The sequence below is a fragment of the Nannospalax galili genome, unplaced genomic scaffold, assembly GCF_000622305.1.
Source record: "Nannospalax galili isolate Female #2095 unplaced genomic scaffold, S.galili_v1.0 scaffold356, whole genome shotgun sequence".
NCBI classification, from domain to species: Eukaryota; Metazoa; Chordata; class Mammalia; order Rodentia; family Spalacidae; genus Nannospalax; species Nannospalax galili.
The window spans coordinates 2195004-2215677 of NW_008338126.1; the positions used below are offsets into that span (position 1 = coordinate 2195004).

Genomic DNA, 20674 nt, shown 5'->3' on the forward strand with positions numbered 1-20674 from the left:
ATGGTCAAAAGTATTTGGGAGCTTGCATCTAATCCTTAAAAGATTTTAGGGTTACCTCTTCAGAGGGGGGAATGTGAGAGTACCCAAAAGCCCCATAAAAATAAATAAATGAAAGAAGAAAAAAAGAAAAAGAAAAAAAGTGATGGGGAGATATGGGAGGTGGTGGGCATGGATTTGATCAAAACACCTTGTATGCATGTATGAAATTCTCAATAAAGTTTTTGTAAAATCTTAAAAAAAATAAAGAGGTTGGAAAAAAGAGTGTGCGTGCTGAAGTATGTAGAGAGAAGTGTACCAAATTTCCTTTGAAGTTTATCAAAAATAAAAGATGATTAATAAACAAAGGGACAGGTAAGAGAAAGATAGGTTATTAAGCATTAAGACATCAGAAACATTACATTATTTATGCGTGTGCGTGCACACGCAAGCTCTTAAAAAAAATAAAGAGGTTGGAAAAAAGAGTGTGCGTGCTGAAGTATGTAGAGAGAAGTGTACCAAATTTCCTTTGAAGTTTATCAAAAATAAAAGATGATTAATAAACAAAGGGACAGGTAAGAGAAAGATAGGTTATTAAGCATTAAGACATCAGAAACATTACATTATTTATGCGTGTGCGTGCACACGCAAGCACACGTGTACACGTGTACAGGTGCTCTAGTACTGGCACACATCCTGGCACACATGTGGAGGACAGAGGACAGCTTGCAGAAATTAGTTCCCTCCTTCCACCATGTGAGTCCTGGGGATCAAACTCAGGTTGTCAGGCTTGATGGCAAGCACTTTTATGTGATGAGCCATCTCAACAGCCCATAGTAACAAAATATAAATAATGGGTGATATAGAGGTATATGTTACAAAAACCCTTTCAACTTTTGTATATTTTTGAAAATTTTTCATAATAAAATGTTAAGATTTAAAGTGACAGGAAAGGTAAATTTCTGCCCAATCAGACTAGAAGCTCCTCAAGTGTTCTTTTCATAGGTTATCCAGACGCTGGCGCATTTCATTAACAAATGTGTATGTAGGCTCATCAATTGCCTAGTGTTCACTGAGCTCCTTCTCTGCATGCCAGCAAGACACTGGAACTGGAAAACAGAGAAGTTCTGTTTAACAGAAACTGTGGGCATGGGAAGAAGTCACAGCACCATGAGGAAGTATGCTCCACCCTGGGCCACACAAGAGGCCAAGAATAAAGGGAAGTTGTCAGGACAATCAGGAGGGTTTTGTATTTAAGCAGAGCTGTGGCACACAGTTTTCCAGATAATCTAGGAGAAAGATGTTTTGAAAACAGTCATGTGTGGCCAGTAAGCAAGAAAGTGGCCAGGCTGGAGTTATCAAGTCCATGTAGCCAGGGAGCAGGCCAGTTAGAGTTTAAAAGTCCTAGTTAAAAAATCCAGAAAGGTAACCAGCTGGAAAAGTTGGTCCTGCTTAATCAACCACATTTATGAAGCACAGTTCTAAAGAATGTGTCTTCCTCACACAGGACTTAAATCCCAGGTTACAAGTGTGAGGACCAGAGTTCAGAGCCCCCAAATCACACATGAATGCCAGTTGAGGGTGGCAGCCCCCCTGTAATTCCAGAGACTGAGGCAGAAACAGGGAGCCCCAGAGCAAGCTGGCAAGACTAGGCATATCAGTGAGCTCTGGGTTTGATTGAGTGACCTTCCCTCAAGGGATAAGATGGAAGAGCGCTCAAGGATGATTCCCAGCATCACCCTTGGGCCTCCATACGCATGGTCACTCACATGTATGCATACCCACATGCATATGGGCCCACATATATGCAAAACCTGCATATACATATATACACCACACCACACCACACCACACATGAACACTGAAAAATAAAAAAATACTACTATCAGCAACCTGAGCCACTATGTCTTATTCTCAACTTGGGTGAGAATTGAATAGTTATTTTCAGTGTTTTCCGCCTCCTCTTTCAAAGCCTCTGTCCACCCTCTGGACCTCCATTTCCCTCTGTGTCTATTACAAAATCTCCAACTTAATAGAGGCTTTTCCTTGGATCTTTGTCAATAAAGATGATTTAAGCCATTACAGTTTCTGTCCCTGAATGATGTGCATTTTAAGCCTCTATAAAGAAATTCCCATAAATAAAGAAAAACACAGAATCCTGACAAGGCGTTAGCTACTAAGGAGAGGAAACTAATGCTTGCAACATACCAATAAATAGCATCCACAGCCCAGAGCACATTCATATGCATTAGTTAGCTTTCCCAACCCTTCTAACAGACTCTGTAAGGCAGTGACTACCTTTATTCAGATGAGGAAAGTCTGTCTACCAACATGCCCAGCCCCCAGAGCTAAGTGGCAGGCGGGGGACTATAAGCCAAACCACAAAGAAAATCCTCTAACTCTCACAGGACTGAGCCCGGATGGGAGAACAGTGGTGAAGGAGAATTTTGGTCATAGATGTTCAGGGTGAGAAGGCAGAGCATTCAGTGGGTAGAGCATCCTTCCTTTCCTTTGAGCCCTTTGCTGAGCAAGCACTATGGTGCTGGAGAGGAATGGCTCTGTGGGCATCAGGGCATGACTCATCCTCGACTCCCAAATCTTTACTTGGGCGCTGATGTGTGGGAAGAACAGTCACTGACCAGGAAGAGGAAGGACTGGCTTCTTTTCCCTATGCTGCTGCTCACCAGCTGTGTGGCTTTGGGCAAGTTGCTCCCTTCCCCTCTTAGGTCTTGGTTCAGCATGTGTAAAATAAGGCTAAGCACCTTGGCCAGAAAGGGAAAAAATGCTCTTACACACTAACAGTGTTAATGTTCATTAAGAATTGCAGCTGAGGGGGCTGGAGAGACGTCTCGACTGCTGAGTACCAGTTGCTCTCGCAGAGGACCTGGTTCTGTTCCCAGCACCCACATGGCAGTTAACAACCATCTGCAACCCTAGTTCCAGGGGATCTGATGCCCTCTTCTGACCTCCATGGATCATGCATGACATGGGTGCACTTACACTCATACACATAAAATAAAAATAATAATTTTTTTTAAATTGCAGGTGATACATACATACATTTATTTCTATTCCCTCCTGAGATCCATGAAAAGATGCTTAAAGGAATTTTTTTTAAAACAAACAAGAGAGGTAATATGAGAGGGGAGGCAAGTTAACATGCCTGAAGAAAAGAAAAGTGCAGGGAGGGTCAGCTAAAGAGACAGCTGGGCAGCATCAGAGCCAAATCCTGCCACAAACTCCAGGGAATCACAGGAACTGCAGGCAGCAAGATCTCAGACATCAGGCCCAAGACCAATAGCAGAAAACAGGGATGGAAAGCAAGACCAGACCCACGCTAGTTCCTTACCTCCCTTTCTTCCACAACTGGATACAGTGATTTAGTTTGTCAAGAGGCTGGGAGGCTGGGTCCAGGGAAACTAGGCAGACAGACACCAGAAAGCCAGCATGTAGGAAACACAGACTGCAGGAGGCACCCAGCTTCTGCCCCAAAGCACAACGCCTACACTGATCTTACTCAGGACAGAGGATTCTTCTCCAGGGAAGCCCAATGGTCCCAGAGAAAGTCCTGAAAACATGACAGATAAATGACCAGATCCCCAATCAGTCCCTCCCCACCCCCAGACTCTCAGCATGGGCAGTGCTTTCCTCTTAATATGAATGAACAAGGGAAGAAAAGAGGAACTTAAGAACTGGAGACAATGCACAGAGCAAAAGACTATGAAGAAAATTGTAACTGTTATCCTTACATAAAAGACATCCTTCATCAATGACACAGAACTTGGTTGTAGTGGTTTGAATGAAAATGCCCCCCATAGGCTCCAAGTATTTGGACATTTTTGTCCCCAATTCGTGGCACTGTTTTGGGAGGTTTTAGGTGTGGCCATGCTGGAGGAAGCACGTCACTGGGGTGGGCTTAGAGAGTTCTTAAGCCTTGCCAGATCTCTGGTCGGTCTCTTGCTTCCTGTGCCTGCTTGAAGATGTGAGAGCTTAGCTTCCGCTCCTCCTCCAGCCACTTCCCGCCATGACAGGCTGTAATTCCCCTGGACCCATAAGCTCAAATAAACTCTTCCTTCTATCAATTGCTTTGGCCAGTGTTTCTATCACAGCAACAGAAAAGTGACCAATACATTGGTACTATAAAAGGGGGCAGTGGGGCTGGAGAGATGGCTCAGTGGTTAAGAACACTGGTTGTTTTTGCAGAAGACCCAGGTTCAAATCCCAGTACCCACATGGCAGCTAACAACTGTCCGTAACTCCAACACCAGGGGATCCAACAGCCTCTTCTGTTCTCCGCCAGCATTGTAAAACATGGGTGTGCTTACCTACATGCAGGCAGTACACCCATACACATAAAATAAGTAAAATATTTTAAAAATTAAAAAAATAAAAAAGTAAAAGGGGCATCAATCTACAACACAGAAGAGCTCCTAGAAATTTAAAAATATGATAGAGGCCAAGCTTTCTGGTACACACCTTTAATTCTAGCACTCAGGAGGCAGAGATCAAGGACAGCTTGGTCTGCATAGCAAGTTCCAGGCCATCTGGGGCTACAGAGATACCTCATCTCAAACAACAACAACAACAAGATAAAATTGAGGTTGGAAAATAAGGAAGTTTTGCCAGAAAAAAAAAAAAAACAGAAAATGCAGATAGGGCAAATAAGAAAAATAGTATTTATTTTATTTATTATTTTTATTTTATGTGTATGAGTGTATTGCCTGCATGTATGCGAGTGCACCCATGTCGTGCAATGCCTCGGAGGTCAGAAGAGGGCTTTGGATTCCCCTGGAACTGCAGTTAAGGACGGTTCGTAGCCAGCTGGGAATCGAATCTGGGTCCTCTGCAAGAGCAGTCAGTGCTCTTAACCGCTGAGCCATCTCTCCAGCCCCGAAAAAGAATATTTTTTTAAAGGACAAGAAACAAGGGGCTAGGGAGACAGCTCAGTAGACAAAACAGTTGCCACACAAGCCCAAGGACTGGAGTTTGAATGCTCAGAACCCATGGGAAAGTTGGACAGGTATGACACCCTCCTGAAATCCCAGCCAATCAGCAAGCTCCGGGTTCAAGTGAACCCTGACTCAATGAATAAAATGGAGAGTAATCAAGGAAGACACCAAATGTCAACTTCAGCCTTCACCTGCATGTGTACATGTTTATGTGAATGCCCACCCACATGTGAACACACACACACACACACACACACACACACACAGGCACACACACACAAGGACAAGAAACTAGAATGCCAAACCAGGACATCTGACATACATCTAAAAGACGAGAAAGGAGAGGGGAGAAATCATCATAGCTAAAAACCCCAAATAAAACCTTCTCAGAACAGAAGGTGCTGAGCTTCCAAGTCAAAGACGCACACCAATTACTTAGCACAGTGGAGAAAAATAGACTACATTACATCCTATCACCATGAAGTTTCAGAACACACAGACAGAGAAGGTCCTGGAAGCTTCTAGAAAGGAACATGCAGGTCACATACAAAAGTCAGAATGGCATCAGACTTCACAGACACACTGGAAGCTAGAAATATGAAGGAAAGCCTTCTGAATTTTGAGGAAAAATGAATACTAATTTGGTTATTTCCAACCAAACTGTGCCGGTGGATTTTCACATGCACTTTCACATGCACTGTCTATTGAAACTTACCTCTCCTGTCTCAGGAATTCCCACGTGAGGGAACAAATTAAGGAAGGGGAAGGCACAGGACTACTTTGACATAAACAAAACTTTCTTAAAATTATATTCAAAAATTAGTTTGGGGCTGGGGAGCTGGATTAGTGGTTAAAGGGTTTGGCAGGTAAGTGTGAAGATCAAAGTTTGGAGCCCCAGAATCCCAAGTAAATGTTGAGTGGGTGTAGGCTTGATGGCTCACGCCTTTAATCCCAGCACTTGAGAGGCAGAGGCAGGCAGATTTCTGTGAGTTTGAGGTCAGCCTGGTCTATATAGTGAGTTCCAGGCCAGCTGGGGCTACAGAAAAAAGGCCAAAAAAAAAAAGCCGTATCAGTGAGCTTGGGTTTGACTGAAAGGCCTTGCCTCAATTCAGGGTGATTCCTGACATCAATCTCCAGCCTCCACATGCGTGAGCACCCACACACATGCAAAACATACATAAACACACATGCATAAGCACATGCACACACATAAGCATACGCACAGCACGTGTGCATGTACATGCACACACACACACACACACACACACACACACACACACACCTTAAAAAAAATGGAAAAGGAAAAAAGGAACTAGTTTCTCTGAGCAATCATCTGGTCCCTGGTACCAGGTCTGCATGCCCCTGTCATAATTTTCAAGGAAACAAAATGTTCAATTCTGAAATGCATGTTTAGTCAAATCTGAACAGTTCTGGAATCAATAAAACATGGAGCTAACATTTGTGACCTCTTCACAGTCTGCCGTGGGGCTTCACGCACCTTTCGTGCTTAGCTTTCATAACTTCCTGAAGCGGCTCTTACCAACCCACTAAGAGCACCAAGAATCTGAGATTTTGTGGGGCGGCCAGGGCTGGGCGCAGATGGTGGAGGACTGAATGAGCACCTTTGCCTTACCTCCACTTTTAGACAGACCACCCCCGTTGTCTCCTTAGCTATCTGTTCACTTGACAGCTGAAGGACATGAGGCTCAGAGAACAGCAGCCTGCCCCACCTCACACAGCCACTCAGTGGCCGAACCAGGATATAAACTTCAGTGTCTCTCCAAGGCCTCTGCTGTTTGGCTGGCATCAGGGGCAGAAGCTGTGTTCCCATGGGAACCAAGCATGGGGACCCCGCCCCCAGTCCAGTTCAATCTATACTTACTGCAAGAGAGGTTGTTGCAAGCTGGGTCTGCAAGGTAGCGCTTGGGTACACTCAAGAACACCAACCAGTATCGTTGCTGTGGGTCCTTGGTCTCCATCAGTGTGGTGTTGAGGTAGCGGCCCACCCCTACTGGGTTCTGTGGCAGGGAAAAGACACCAGGACATTAGTGAGCCTGGCTTGAGACTTGCCCTCAGGTTTCCTCCTTCTCCTCAGGTCCCTGCCTACCCAGGCTGTTAGGAATCAAATTGTGTCCCCTCCCCCCATCAAAAGATGTGCTAAAGTGCTACCTTAGTTACTTACACTGTGACTTTATTGGAGAATAGGGCTGTTTCAGATAAACTAAGCCAAGATGAGGCCATGTGGAGCAGGTATGGCCTGCACCAATATGACTGTTGTCCTCATAATAAAAGGCATGGCGGGGGGCATACACAGAGGTAGAGATCAGAGTAGGATATTCACAAACAAGGAAAGCCAAGGATCACAGGCCACCACCAGAAGCTGAGAAGAGGCAAAGAAGGGTTCTCTTCTAGAGGCTTCAGGAGGGGTGTGGACTCTAGTCCTCTAGCCTCTAGAGCTCCTCTGGCCTCCAGAGCTGGGAAAGTACATCTGTTGATTAAGCCACTTGGTTTGTGTCCTTCATATGACACATACACCATCCCATCCATGTCTGCCTGAGGAAAGATTCAGAGATAGGACAATAGCTTTTCAAGGTGACATAGTAAGGGCAGCACAGAGAAGCACAGGCAAGGAGGATAGGGAGGTGTTAAGGTCACAGTCTAAGCCATCATCAAGTGGGAGTGCTCACAGAGGGCCTTCCTGGCCTGTCTCTGGAACAGACCCTCACATAGTCCCTCCATTTTGCATCATGGGCTGTGATCGCTAGTTTTAATTGTCCACTTGACACAACCTAGACTCGCCTAAGAAGAGTGTCTCAAGGACAGATTGTCTAGATCAGGTTGACCTGTGAGCCTATCTGGCGAACTGTCTTGCTTATGTGAACTGATATGGGAAGACCCAGCCCGCTGGTACAGTTCCTGGACTGTATGAGAGTGGAGAAAGTGAGCTGAGCAGTAAGCATGTATGTGGTCATTCTCTCTGCTCTGGACTGTGAATGTGATGTGATAAGCTGCTTTAAGTTCCTTGATTTCCCTGCCATAATAGACTGTGACCTGGAATTGAGAGTTAAAATAAACGTTCTCCTCTAAGCTGCTTTTCGTTAAAGACGTTTTATCATAGCAACAGAAATGAAACTAGGCTACTGGCCCTGTGGGGATAGCATAGCTCTCTGGCTCTAGCCTAAACATTTTCCCTGGGGTGCCTGACAGCTCAGGTGCTGGGGTGTGAGCTAAGGCAGGGAACATAGTGAGAAGGCAGGCAAATGACAAGCAAGATGTTCCCAGAGAGACTATGTTGTGAGTTGAACATAAAGTGCCCCCCAAAAGCTTGTCCCCTAGCTGATGGTGCAGTTGAGAAGTAACTAGATTATGAGGGTTCTAATTTCATCAGTGGATATGCACAGATGAATTCACAACTGAATGGGCTACTGGGCAGTGAGGCCTAGATGGAAGAAAAATATATTAAGATCCTGCATTCATTAATTCTCTCTCTGCCTCCTGTCTTCCATGAAGTGAGCAGCTTTCCTTTGCGATGATGCCTTACCCTGGGCCTAAAACCAAAGGAGTCAGCTACCATAGACTGAAAGCTCTGAAACTCTGAACCAAAATAAATCTTCATCCCTTTAATTGATTTCTCTCTATTATTTTGTCACAACGGTGAAAAGTAACTAACACAGACCAGGAGATATCCTAAAAAGAGCATGTTTAAAACCAGACAAAGCAGGGCTGGAGAGATGGCTCAACGGTTAAGAGCACTGACTGCTCTTGCAGAGGACCCAGGTTCAATTCCCAGCGCCCACATGGCGGCTACAAACTGTCCTTAACTCCAGTTCCAGGGGAATCTGAAGCCCTCTTCTGACCTCCGCAGCATTGCACGACACGGGTGCACTCACATACATGCAGGCAATACACTCATACACATAAATAAAAATGATAAATAAAATATTTAAAAAAAACAGACAAAGCTTCCTGTGTTGCTGGAGGAAGGAAGCACTATGGGGGAGGGAGGGGAGGGACATTCAGGGATCCAAGAGTGCTGGGAATGGGCTCTTGAGTGCTCCAGAGGTGGTAACAGGCTTGTGACTCATAAACTTTGAGAAAGGGTTCATGGAGTCATCAGTAAGGCCATTGGAGCACAGTAAAAAGGCATGTGAACAAATGTTAGATCAGGCCTAGTGTTCTGGGAGAACACTATCAACCTAAGGGCTACATCAGGCAGCACAGGCTCAGGAAAAAGAGCAGGAACAGGAAAGGGACAGAAGAGGACTTGTTTAACCAAGCATGAGAAATGGGCCAATTCCATCAGCTGTTCCTGAGGCCCCAAGATAACAGAGGGAGCATTTCCCAGAGAAGGTAAGAGACTGAGGTATCTGTGCAGTGAGGCCTCTTGATTCCTTGGTTCTCAAAGTGTGGTCTCCATGTGATGGTTGATTTTAATTGTCAGTAGTCTAGAATCACACGGGAAAAGAGTCTCAATGAGGAATTGTCCAAATTGTGTTGGCCCGTGGGCATGTTTGTGGGGGACTGGTCTTGATCATGCATACATGACTGCAGATATGACCAGTTACTTCAAGATCCTTTACCTTCACTTCCCCACAATGATGACCTGGAATTGGAACCCAAATAAACTTTTTCTCCCTTAAAGTTGCTTTTGTCAGGGTATTTTATCACAGCAACAGGAAAGGAAACTAGGACACCCTAGAAACATGTTAGAAATGTGAATTGGAGCCCCCTACCCAAGGCCTACTGAATCAGAAGCCCTGGCAGGGCCTCTAACAAGCCCTCTGGTGATGCCACTACGTGATCAAGTTAGAGACCCAGTTCCTCGAAAAATAAGACATTGAGTGGGTGAAAGAGATAACACCAGGCCCTCAGAGCATCTGTGCCAAAGGTAAGAAGGATCAGGGCTCTCTGTAGAGGCAGGAATGCATTCCCTGTCCACCATCATGTTCCTCACCCAGCTTCCCAAAATCATCTGGTTAGCTTTAATGCCTGACTGCTTGGAGATCAGGAGGAATGGTGGCTGCTTGACATGTTTCAGTTCTGTCTCATGAGGAAGCCACTCACTGGGGCCAGCTGTAGCCTAGGGTTGAGAAAGGAAGGCTGAGGGTTGAGGGGACCCTAGCAGTCTCTGCCTGGGGCTGGATAACTGAGGGTTGCTGGCAGTTGACTTCACCTATCTGGTGCCACTGGACCTTGAGTGATGGATGGGGGAAGGAAGCATCCTCAGGTCCCACATGTCCCATGCTACTCACTCTATCCACCCCCAGCCTAACACCTCTTCTCAGGTTTCTGGAACGATGCTCTTCCCCTGTCCCTTCTGGGGAGCCCCAGTGAATCCTTTCCAAGCTCTGCACCCTAGTCTCCTTTTGTGAAATTTGAGTGGTAACCCCTCCCTCCTCCCTGGGGAAGGGGCTGGAGAGTAGTTAGTGGTCAGGAAGTGTCAGTGCCCTTTGCCTCCCTGCTCCACTCCCACCCACACCCTTTGGAGCAGACCCTGCCTGGGGAGCTGACAAAAGCCAGGTCCTACTCAGAGCACTGGCCACTGGCCTGAAAGGACTGCCTTGAACCAGGCATAGCCTGTCCCTCCCTGGACAGAGAAGGTAGGTTAACCTCTGACGGTGGGCCCTATCACATCTATCCAGCCCAGGCTCCCTTGGCTACTCTCCAGCCAGGGAAGGGAGAACAGGGTGGAAAGCAACAATGACTGCCCTTCCTGGGCTCAGGCTCATCTGTGGGCTCTATGCAGGTAACCCCTTCGAATTCTCACAGCCACTGCAATTGTCGGCTACATTTGCAGGTTAGGTGTGCAAAGAGAGGCTCAGAGAGCGACCTGTAAGCTCAAGACCAGACTGGCAACAAAATGATCCCTAGGACACAGCTCCCTCCTCCAGATAACCACTGCACCCCACTTCTCCCAATCTCCCCAGCTGCCTTCCAAGAGAGAAGGCAGGCCAAGTGAGTAACTGACCAGATTTCGGGGGTACTGACTAAGGGTAGTCCAGTAAATTCTCTCTGTGGGGTGTTTTGGTTCTTGGGGCAATTTTGAAAAAAACCCATGATTCTTCTTGTGATGTGAGTTAAGTTCTTCCACGAAGCTCTTGAAATTTGCCAGTTCCCTGGTCTTCCTTTTCTGAGAAATGGGGAGAAAAAGAGATTGTACTAGCCTCACAGAAAAGCAAAGGGCTCTGCATGAGGTACCATTCACGCCCCTGCCTGGCAGCCAGGCTGGACAACCCCCATCAGCACTACTACCATGTGCTATACCCTACTACTCAGTTTGCCTTTACTCAGGCCATCTTTTCTTTCCCTCTCTTATTGAACATTTACTATGCCAGGCAGGAACTATATTTCAACTACTTAAAACCCAGCATGACTGGCAGAACACAGAAGATTTTTCAGTTGGTAAACCTGTACCGTATGTATGCTCTCCTTCTTGTGGATCCTAGCACTATATTCTTATAATAGATGGAATCCCACTGAAATGGACCAACAGCCCATGGAAAATATGATTCAGAGACCTGAAAGTTCAGTGTCTTGCCACAATGAGAGGAAGATCATTCCACACCTATCGCCCTCTCCAAGGCTCAGGGACTTTTGCGGAAGAGGTTGGCAGAAAGAATGTAAGAGCTGGAGGAAGGGGTGGAGTGTTACCTGGAAGTGTCCTCTGACCACTTTGCCAACAAGCTATAGTCGTACCTCCTTCCCATGCTTGTCATGGAGTCGAGAGGGAGGAATCAGTTACCCCTCCCACATATTCAGTCTACCTTAGCTGCATGTTGGGGAGGGGCTAAGGGTATACAAGCCGAGAACACCATAAGACACCTCTCTTGCCATTTTGTGTGGCTATCAGGAAGTCACAGGATCTATCTAAAAAAACAAAAAAACAAAACTATGGTGTATGATACTCCAGATGTGGATCCAGTCACATGAGTCAAAACCCACAGAATGGCCGGGTGATATAGCTCAGCAGGAGTAAAGGTGCTTTCCACAGCACCTGACAACTTGTGTTCAATCCCTGAAACCCACATAGTGGAAGGAGAAAACCAACCAGTTGCCCTTTGACGTCCACAGGCATCATGGCACACACACACACACACACACACACACACACACACACACACAAAACTAAATGGAAAAAAAAATACACAGAATGACCACCTCCAAGAGGAAGCTTCATATAAAATTATGGGCTGTGGTGACAAGGGCATGTCACTATAAGTTTCTTGACTCTAACAAATGCACTACTCTGGTATGGGATTTTTGATAGTGAGGGAGGAGCTGGTCAGATGGCTCAACAGATAAAGACACCTGCCACCAAGCTTGAAGACCTAAGTTTGATCCCTGGCACCCATATGGTAGAAGGAGAGAATTGACTCCTACAAGTTGTCCTCTGACCTCTACCCACACACCATGGTAACCCCACCCCAAATAAATGTATATAAAAAATATCTGCATGCCAGGTGTGGTCACACTTTAATCCCAGCCTCAGGAGGCAGAAGCAGGCAGATTTCTGTGAATTTAAGGCCAGCCTGGTCTACACAGTAAGTTCCAGGCCAGCTGGGGCTACAGGGAGACTCTGTCTCAGAAAGCACTCCCCCAAATTTGCCAGTGGGGGTAGGCTGCATTTAGTGCTGGAGGCAGAGGGTATATGCAGAAATGCCATATTTGCCTCTCAACTTTGCTGTGAACCTGAGATTGCCCTTTAAAAAAAAATTATACCTGGCATGGTGGTGCATGCCTTTAATCCCAGCACTTGGGAGGCAGAGGCAGGTGGATCTTTGTGAGTTCAAGGCCAGCCTGGTCTACATAGTGAGTTCAGGTCAGCTGGGGCTACAGGGAGACCCTGTCTCAAAAAGACAAAAAAAAAAAAAAAAACCAAAAAACTACAGCAAATAAATACAAGCAAACAAACTCAGCACTGGCTATAGTACCTGTGAGGGTCCTGAGGCCCTTGGTGTGTTGGGCAGTGGCTTTAGTGGCTGGTCAGGATGTCTAGGAAGCCCTGGGAGCAGCCTTGTCACAGGTTATAGGTCAGTGACTCAGTACCAAATGTTCCAAAAGTGTTTGCATATTAACCGCCTCCCTTCCTAGCTGTTGCACTACCCCCTGCCACCACATTTGCCACCTTCTAACATGGAAGCTTTCAGGTTTTCTCTCTTTTTTCGGTACTCATTACTGAGTGTGGTTTTTTCTTTCCTTAGACTAGAAGTTCCACAAGGTTCACTTCCCTGCACCTGGACTATGACATGAGCTAATTCTGCTTGTCCAGTGACTGCATGTAGCGATGGAATAAATAAGTCTGGGCACACATTTAGTTCCTACTGCCATGGGCATGAAGAAAGCAAAGCACAATGACCTATGAAATCCCCTAACAGGAGCTTGGTGGGGACAGGAAAGGAGTCTGGAAAACTGAATTCTACCTCTTTTCCCTCCCACCCTCCAATTTTCAGCCCTGTTAACAGAGCACTCACGTCCACTAATCCGGCCAGCCTAGTTGGGTCTATGAAGTCTGGGAAGTGTTCTAGCAGAATACTACACCTGGGGGTCCCTGTAGGCCTGCCAGTGGTGACTACCTACCCAATGCTGGGCCACCTACACATCCAGAGTAGGTCATGCTGGTGCTAAGGAGAAAACTAGTCATAGAATCAGATGTTCAAATGCTGTCTCTGACCTCTCACCATCTGTGTGACTAGCTTCAGTTTCCTCACTGAACACAGGGAGCCACATATCATCCTGGCAGAGGGACAAAGTGAGTAGGGTCTGGGGAGGGCCCCCAGCAGCAACTGGCATATGGGGCCATGATCCTATGGCTGATCAGTGAAGCTTGCCTGCCGGGGGATGGACCCCATAGCCACCCATGAACCACCCAGACACACACCTGTATAGTGTAATGTCCAAAGGGTACGGTCACCAGAGAAGATGTCATAGGGGCCACGGGTACTGGTGGATTTTCCCATATAGGTCTCAATGCTGCTTTTCATAGTGTAGGTGCTAGGTGCCAGGCCACTCCCCTAGAAACAACAGCCATGAGGGTGCCTGCAGGGGAGTGACAGGGGCTTAGGCATTCCCTTACCTGGGATCTCCCTCTAGGCCTCTGCAGGAGGGCTAGCCAGGTGTGTGTGTGGGGGGGGGTACCTGGTGTTTCATGGGAGGTGGTTTGTTTGACATCCTGCACATGAACCTCCCTCCAGGCCTCTGCAGGAGGGCTAGCCAGGTGTGTGTGTGTGGGGTACCTGGTGTTTCATGGGAGGTGGTTTGTTTGACATCCTGCACATGAGGCCCTCAGAATGAGAGCGGTTCCAGGCATTCTCCTCCAGGCGAGTGAATGGGTTGCCCTTCTCTCCATAATTTCCAGGTCCTGGATAGCAGTTCTGTGGGTAAGAGGTGGGAACATAATAGCCATCAGCCTTTCTCTTTGTGCTGGTTCATCTGAGGAAGACAACATGGGTCTCTAACTTCAAGAGGGAAACAGAATTTTCAGGCTGCACTTGTGTTAGCTACCCCAACACACACTGTCACCTGTGAGCCTCCTCCACTGCCCACACCTTCAACTCCAAGTTCGGCTTCATCTACACAGCTGTCTGAGCATATGATCTCCCTGCTCTTGCTCATGCTGTTTCTATACCCCAGAATGTCCTTCCTGCTCTGTAGCTTAGCAATCATACCAACCCTGCAAAGCCCCTCAATGTACCATCTTTGTGGAATCCACACCTTCCTCCCCAGAATGCAACATTGCTCTGTAGCCTTGATACCCTTTAAGCCTGCAGCTTAGTGACCAGCTTCTCACTGTGCTGTGAACAGTGCTGGGGTCCACAAGTATCTGGAGTTGGAATCCTGGCTCTGTTGCTTCCTAGGTGGGGGAACTTGGACCTCTGAGCCTCATGGTCCATGGCACTAACACAGGGATGATAATACTTTCCTGCATGGAATGAGGAGAGAGTTGAATGTCTGTAAAGCCCCCTGCCCAGGGCCTGTCACATAGTAGGCTCTATCACACAGTCAGGGTGAGGTGACTGACAGTCTTGAGGGCAGAAAAGTTAGGAACTGTGACATCAGGGGTCTAGACTGACTTCCAGAGTCAGAAGTTGGTCTTTGTAGGTGCAGTGAGCAAAGTCACCCTGCAATGCAGGCAGGTGGGTAGGTGCTTGTCTTGGGTGAGACCTGGCAGGATTTTGCTGCTGGAATGTACCTTTTAGCCACATGGAGGCACTGCTGCTCCACAGATGAATCAGCTTGTAACTGGTTCCTGCAAGCTCACCCTGAGGGAGCCAGAACTGGCAGAGGGAGCAAGACTCTGTTAGGAGGGTCAGGCTATTGTGGGCATCTGATTTGTCTGTCCCCAGAAGAATGAAAGTAGGCCTTACCTCCTTCCATGGCTTAAGGTATCTTGGTATGTTCTGGAGATAGGCCCCTAACTGTGCTGGATTTATCCAAAGCCTTAACAAGTTGGTCCCTGTAATGACCTGATGAGACCAACTCAGCACCATCTACAACCAACACACAGGGAACCCAAGTCTCCAAAAGGCAGACTACACGTCTGTGTTCCCACCTCCAGAAAGCAGCATGAGGGTGCCAACTCTAATCCAGTATTCTTTCTGAGCCTGTACCATTCTCCGGGGGTAGACAGCAAACAACAGTCATGGAATGGCCTCTGCCCAAGGAGCTCATGGACTGTGAACCAAGACTAGCTTCCTGGCATAATCTCATTTCCCCTCAAGACCTTCAAGTTCAGTATTACACTGGGTTGGTATGGAAAAACCTATGGTTTTAATTAGAATTCTTTGTTGTTGAAGCTTTGGGGGCTCAGGAATGACTAATTTGGGGAGAGGCAATGGAGAATGGTCACATTTATTTAAGTTGGACTTTGAAGAAGGAAACGGATCCCCAAAGAGGAATATGAGGGTGGAAAGCTCCCCTAAGCAGAAGGAACAAAGGTAAAATGGTCCAGGGCTAGAGGCTGGGGACATAGGAAGGGGAATCTGACTTGCCCCCAACTCCTCTGCCATTAACTGGGTTGAGCCCTGAGATCAGACCTATCCTCGGAGAACCAAATCCAAGAGCCAAAGGAGCCATGAGGGGTAAAATTATAGTCGCAACAGCCAGGCATAGTGGCATTTGCTTGTAATTCCAGCACTCAGAAGGCTGAGGCAGGAGCTGCTACAAGTTTAAAGCCAGCCTGGGCAACACAGTGAGCTTCAGGCTAACTGGACTACAAAAAAATAAAAATAATAAAAAATATAGTACAGTAGCTCTATGTCAGACTCTGGATTCTTTTTTCAAGTATTTTATTTTATGTGTATGAATGTATTGCCTGCATGTATGTAAGTGCACCCGTGTCGTGCAATGCCTGCAGAGCTTAGAAAAGGGTGTCAGATCCCCTGAAACTGCAGTTATAGATAGTTGTTAGTCACCACATGGGTGCTAGGACTCAAACCTGGGTCCTCTGCAAGAGCAGCCAGTGCTCTTAACTACTGAGTCATCTCTCCAGTACCATGGACTCTGGATTCTAATCCTGCTGCTGCCACCAAGCAGCTCCGTGACCTTGGGCTGATAGTCACTCCACCTCTGTACTCTAGTTTTGTCATCTGTAAAGCGGTCATGGCAACAATGCCTGCTTCACAGAACGGCTGCAAGGATCACATTAGTCAGTATATGGTAAGGGCTGCACCAGCAAAGGAAGGAAGGCCCTCAACAAACCGTAGTGCTCCCTCTATAAGAGAGTGATGTCTCCTGCCTTCTTCCCTTACCTTCTGAGCTTGGGTCTGACTCAGCATCCTTTCCATGGACACATGGGGTGGGCATTCTGCCCACAGCTGCCCCCATATCCCTCCTGCCTCTCACCAGCACTCCTATTTGCATGCCCAGGGTGGCATCCCACCTTTCACTCCCACAAACAAGTGCTCCTTCAAAATTGTCAATCAAGTCTTTGGCTTGCCCAGATCTCAGTGTCTTCCCACATCATCGAGGCACTTAAAGGCCTCATCTTGACTGCAGCCCCTCCCCTCCCCTCCCCAGCCTTTACTCCTAATCTCCCACCATACCTACTCTCTCCAGACATATGACTGCCTGCTTATTGGTAAACTGGCTAAGTATATTCCCACCTCAGAGCCTTAGCCTCTTCTCTTCCCACTTCCAGGATGCTCTAGCCCAAGAATCAGGAAGTCTGAGTTGCTTTTGCTGCTGACCTGCAGGTTTTATACCAGTGGTACTCCCTCCCAGAGGCCTTCCTGAACTGCCCTCTGCAAACTGTCCCTCACAGCACTCCCCTTCCCTGTGTCTTTTCTCCTCAAAACTGTGTTTTTATTTCCTTCTTTTAAAATATTTTATTTATTTTTTGTATTTTATGTGTATGAGTGTATTGCCTGGATGTAAGTGCACCTGTGTCATGCAGTACCCAAGGAGGTCAGAAGAGGGCATGGGTCCCCTAGAACTGAAGTTATGGATGGTTGTTAGCCATCATATGGATGCTGGGAACCAAATCAGTGAGCCATCTCTTCAGCCCCTATTTCCTTCTTTGTACTGTGATTTTGTAACTAAGATGCCACTCCATGAGGACAGAGGCCTTATCCTTGTCACTGCCAGACTCCCCATGGCACTCAGTCATTACGTAATTATTATTTCCTGGTTGACTGACTGGCTGGCTGAATTTGTCGCGCTCCTAATACATGACAGACTTTCTTAAGACCTAGAGATGAACCACATCATCCCTACTAGAATACAGTCACACTATTTAAAACTGAGATATATGAAAGCCAAAGGGCACTGAAGAACCCAGGGAGCATAGCCAAGCCTGTGAAGGAGACAGGTTCAAAGGGTGTTTCCAGAACCACCAAAGCTGCAATGCTCTTCCCACAAAGAACAGAGGGTGGAGTACCTACCCCAACGCGTCCCTGGAAGCGGATCTCCCCCAGCAGAGCAGCCCCCGCTTGCTCTGTGGTTTCTGCTGCAGCTGGGTTAAGAAGCCTTTGAAGTTGTAAGAGCCAGGCCCCAGCTTATGCTCCTGCCCCAAGAGAAGAGAGCACAGGATGAAAGCAGAACCAGAGAAGATCCAGCCAGAAAGGAGCCCAGGGAACGACAGTATTCTCTGAGGGGGAGCTAGCTCTACCAGGACCCAGGACAGGAAGCCTGACCCAGGCAGTCAGGAGGGGCATGACCCAAGCCCCATCTGCTGCTGTCTTTCCTTCAGGATGGCCTTGTACTGGAAGTGGGGGAGCTGGGTCAGTCGAGTAGCTTCTGTTCCAGGAACTTCTTGCTAAAGCAGGTCTCCTTGGAGTTATAGGTCCCAGGTCCTATGTGGAACTGAGTTAGAGTAAGATCAGAGCCTGGCCAGTCACATCCACAGAATCTGCCCATGGAATAAGCCCTTCCCAAGCTACCCTTGACCTGGGGATGGAGCCAGACAGTCCCCTAGCACCCAGCCTGGCACCCAGGGACTCAGCACTCAAAGCGTGATCCCAACCTCCTCTATCACTGACAGTCGGGCTGGAGCAGGAGCTAGGAAAGGAAGCCAAGTCTCTCCAACTCCAAACTCCTACTGTTTTCACCAGCCATGAGTTTATCAAACACATCTGAAGCTCAAGTCTAAACCAAGCTCAGTGCCAAGAGTTGCCAGTACGAACAGACCACAGGCATGTTGCTTACGCAGCTCAGTTACCCACAGGGGTGAACCATGCGAGTTAGAGGACCACATGGGAAGGTGCAGGCTCACCACTTCCACAGAATGATGCCTGGAGTATGAGGCCTCTGTCAAGGTGCTGGATTTCTTCTGGTTGGGATGAACAACAGAGACATCAAACCTAGGGAAGGACAAGGACAGATGAAAGCCCAATGCCCAGCGCTTGGTCCTGACTTGAGCAATCCTAGGGGGCAGGGGAGTTGGTCCCAAGAGAGATAACTTTAGAGCTAGGCCTATGGAAGTCATTTTGGAGCTGCTCCTTTGCTTTGAGTGTGCCAGGGCTCTAGGCCCACCAATCCCACCCTACCCTCTGCTTTTCCTCCCAGCTTTGATTTTCTCCAAAGTCTCTCTCTCTCTCTCTCTCTCTCTCTCTCTCTCTCTCGTTATTGCATACTATATATTTTATAGTCTTGCATATACTTTCAATAATATATATAAGGTTATTATTCACACCAGTCTGTTCTTCTCCATACTCTCTCTCTCTCTCTCTCTCTCTCTCTCTCTCTCTCGTTATTTCATACTATATATTTTATAGTCTTGCATATACTTTCAATAATATATATAAGGTTATTATTCACACCAGCTACCACCCTACCCTATCCCAAAGTCCTTGAGGACAGGGTATTGCTGGTTTGTTTACTACCCCAGATCCTAGAACCATGTGTGACAAATAGTAAGCCATTTATATATAACTATATCAAATAGCATACTATAAAAAATATTATGACATCTGTGCTGGAATCCCACTCAGGATTTTTTACCTGAGTGACCTGTGATACAGCCTCTCTAAACATGTTATATAGCAGATGTTCTGGGAATAGCTTGTAAAAACTCACTGCAGAAGTAGAAAAGAAAAAAGAACTTAGAGGTCCTGCATGGAGGCAGAGGCAGGGGGATCTCTGTGAGTCCAAGGCCAATCTGGTCTATACAGCAAGTTCCAGGCCAGCCAGGGCTACATAGTGAGTCGCTGTCTTTAAAAGAAAGAAAAAAGCCTGGGCAGGGAAGTGAGCCAGTGCGGAGGGGTGGGCCGCCCCACCTCTCCCCTTTCCTCCCACAGCTCTAGCCCTCAGGCTGCGTCTCCGCGTCTCCCAGGCAGAGGGTCTGGGGGTTGGCAGGAGCTGCCTTGAACAACACAGACATCAGCCCAGGCTGCGATTGGGCCCCACCTGTGGCTCTGTACCCCAAAGGTCGCCCTTCTAAACCACTTGGCAGAGGTGGACATGATGTCGTATGGGAGTCAGGCGCGAGGTCCCACCAAGCCTGGCCTCCAGCCTCCCCAGCACACCACAACCCAAGCTGCGCTGCCACGGCAACCCGGGCCTTGTGAGCCAGCACAAGCCTGCTCTGTACCACGTGGCGCCTTTCCCGCGTGCTGATTGCCCCATCACGTTTTCACTCATTTTTATATTCCCAATGCTGCCTTGCTAGAAATCCTTTCCGGGGATCCTCCTGAGGTTTAATGCGAGAGCTCTTGGTCAGGCTTTAGTCCTTGCTTACTGAGGACTCTTTATTTTTTTATTTCAGCGGGGACCGGGGAAAACCCAGCCTCAGGAATTGCCTTCGTGGTCACCTTGCGGTGATGGAAACTGAGGCCCAGGAGAGGGCAGACTTGGGCATCCGGTTCCTTCTCCACTGGAGGGAACTTGGAAGGGGCAAGGATGGATCATGGAGAACAGATAAGGCTGGATAGACAGACCAAGGGATGTAGGAACCTCAGAAGGGATGTAGCGACATAAGGACACCCACTGTGAGCCAACACTGCAGAAAGCCTAGGACCCAAATATGTCCCCTGCTCTGAAAGACTAATGGGCAAAATAATGACCCTACAGCTTGTCCAGGCTGGAAAGTGGGCAGCCTGGGATCCAGCCTGTGGGCAGGTACTACAAGGAGGGCCTTCTGGAGAAGGAGAATTCCAAACTTAACGTACAATCATATGACTTGCAGAGTGACTGAAAAGTTGCCGGATGCCCTCCTCCTAATCTTCCCCTACAACTGACATTCTGTGGTCTTACTATGAAAGTGTCCAATATCTCCACCATTACCTTGGATCCCTACAGGGGCCTTTGACAGAGGG

General features: G+C 47.5%; 1 protein-coding gene across 1 annotated transcript in view; it reads right to left on the reverse strand.

The window, feature by feature from the left end:
* Positions 1-19822, reverse strand: part of Lexm (lymphocyte expansion molecule) — a 33374-nt gene extending 13552 nt beyond the window's left edge. The window contains 12 exon segments of the mRNA XM_017798122.1: positions 6808-6943; positions 9880-10005; positions 10894-11055; positions 13804-13828; positions 13830-13936; positions 14159-14296; positions 16948-16987; positions 17843-17923; positions 18089-18155; positions 18158-18224; positions 18634-18721; positions 19767-19822. Coding sequence (XP_017653611.1) covers positions 6808-6943; positions 9880-10005; positions 10894-11055; positions 13804-13828; positions 13830-13936; positions 14159-14296; positions 16948-16987; positions 17843-17923; positions 18089-18155; positions 18158-18224; positions 18634-18721; positions 19767-19822 — 1093 coding nt within the window.
* Positions 19823-20674: the final 852 nt, after the last annotated feature.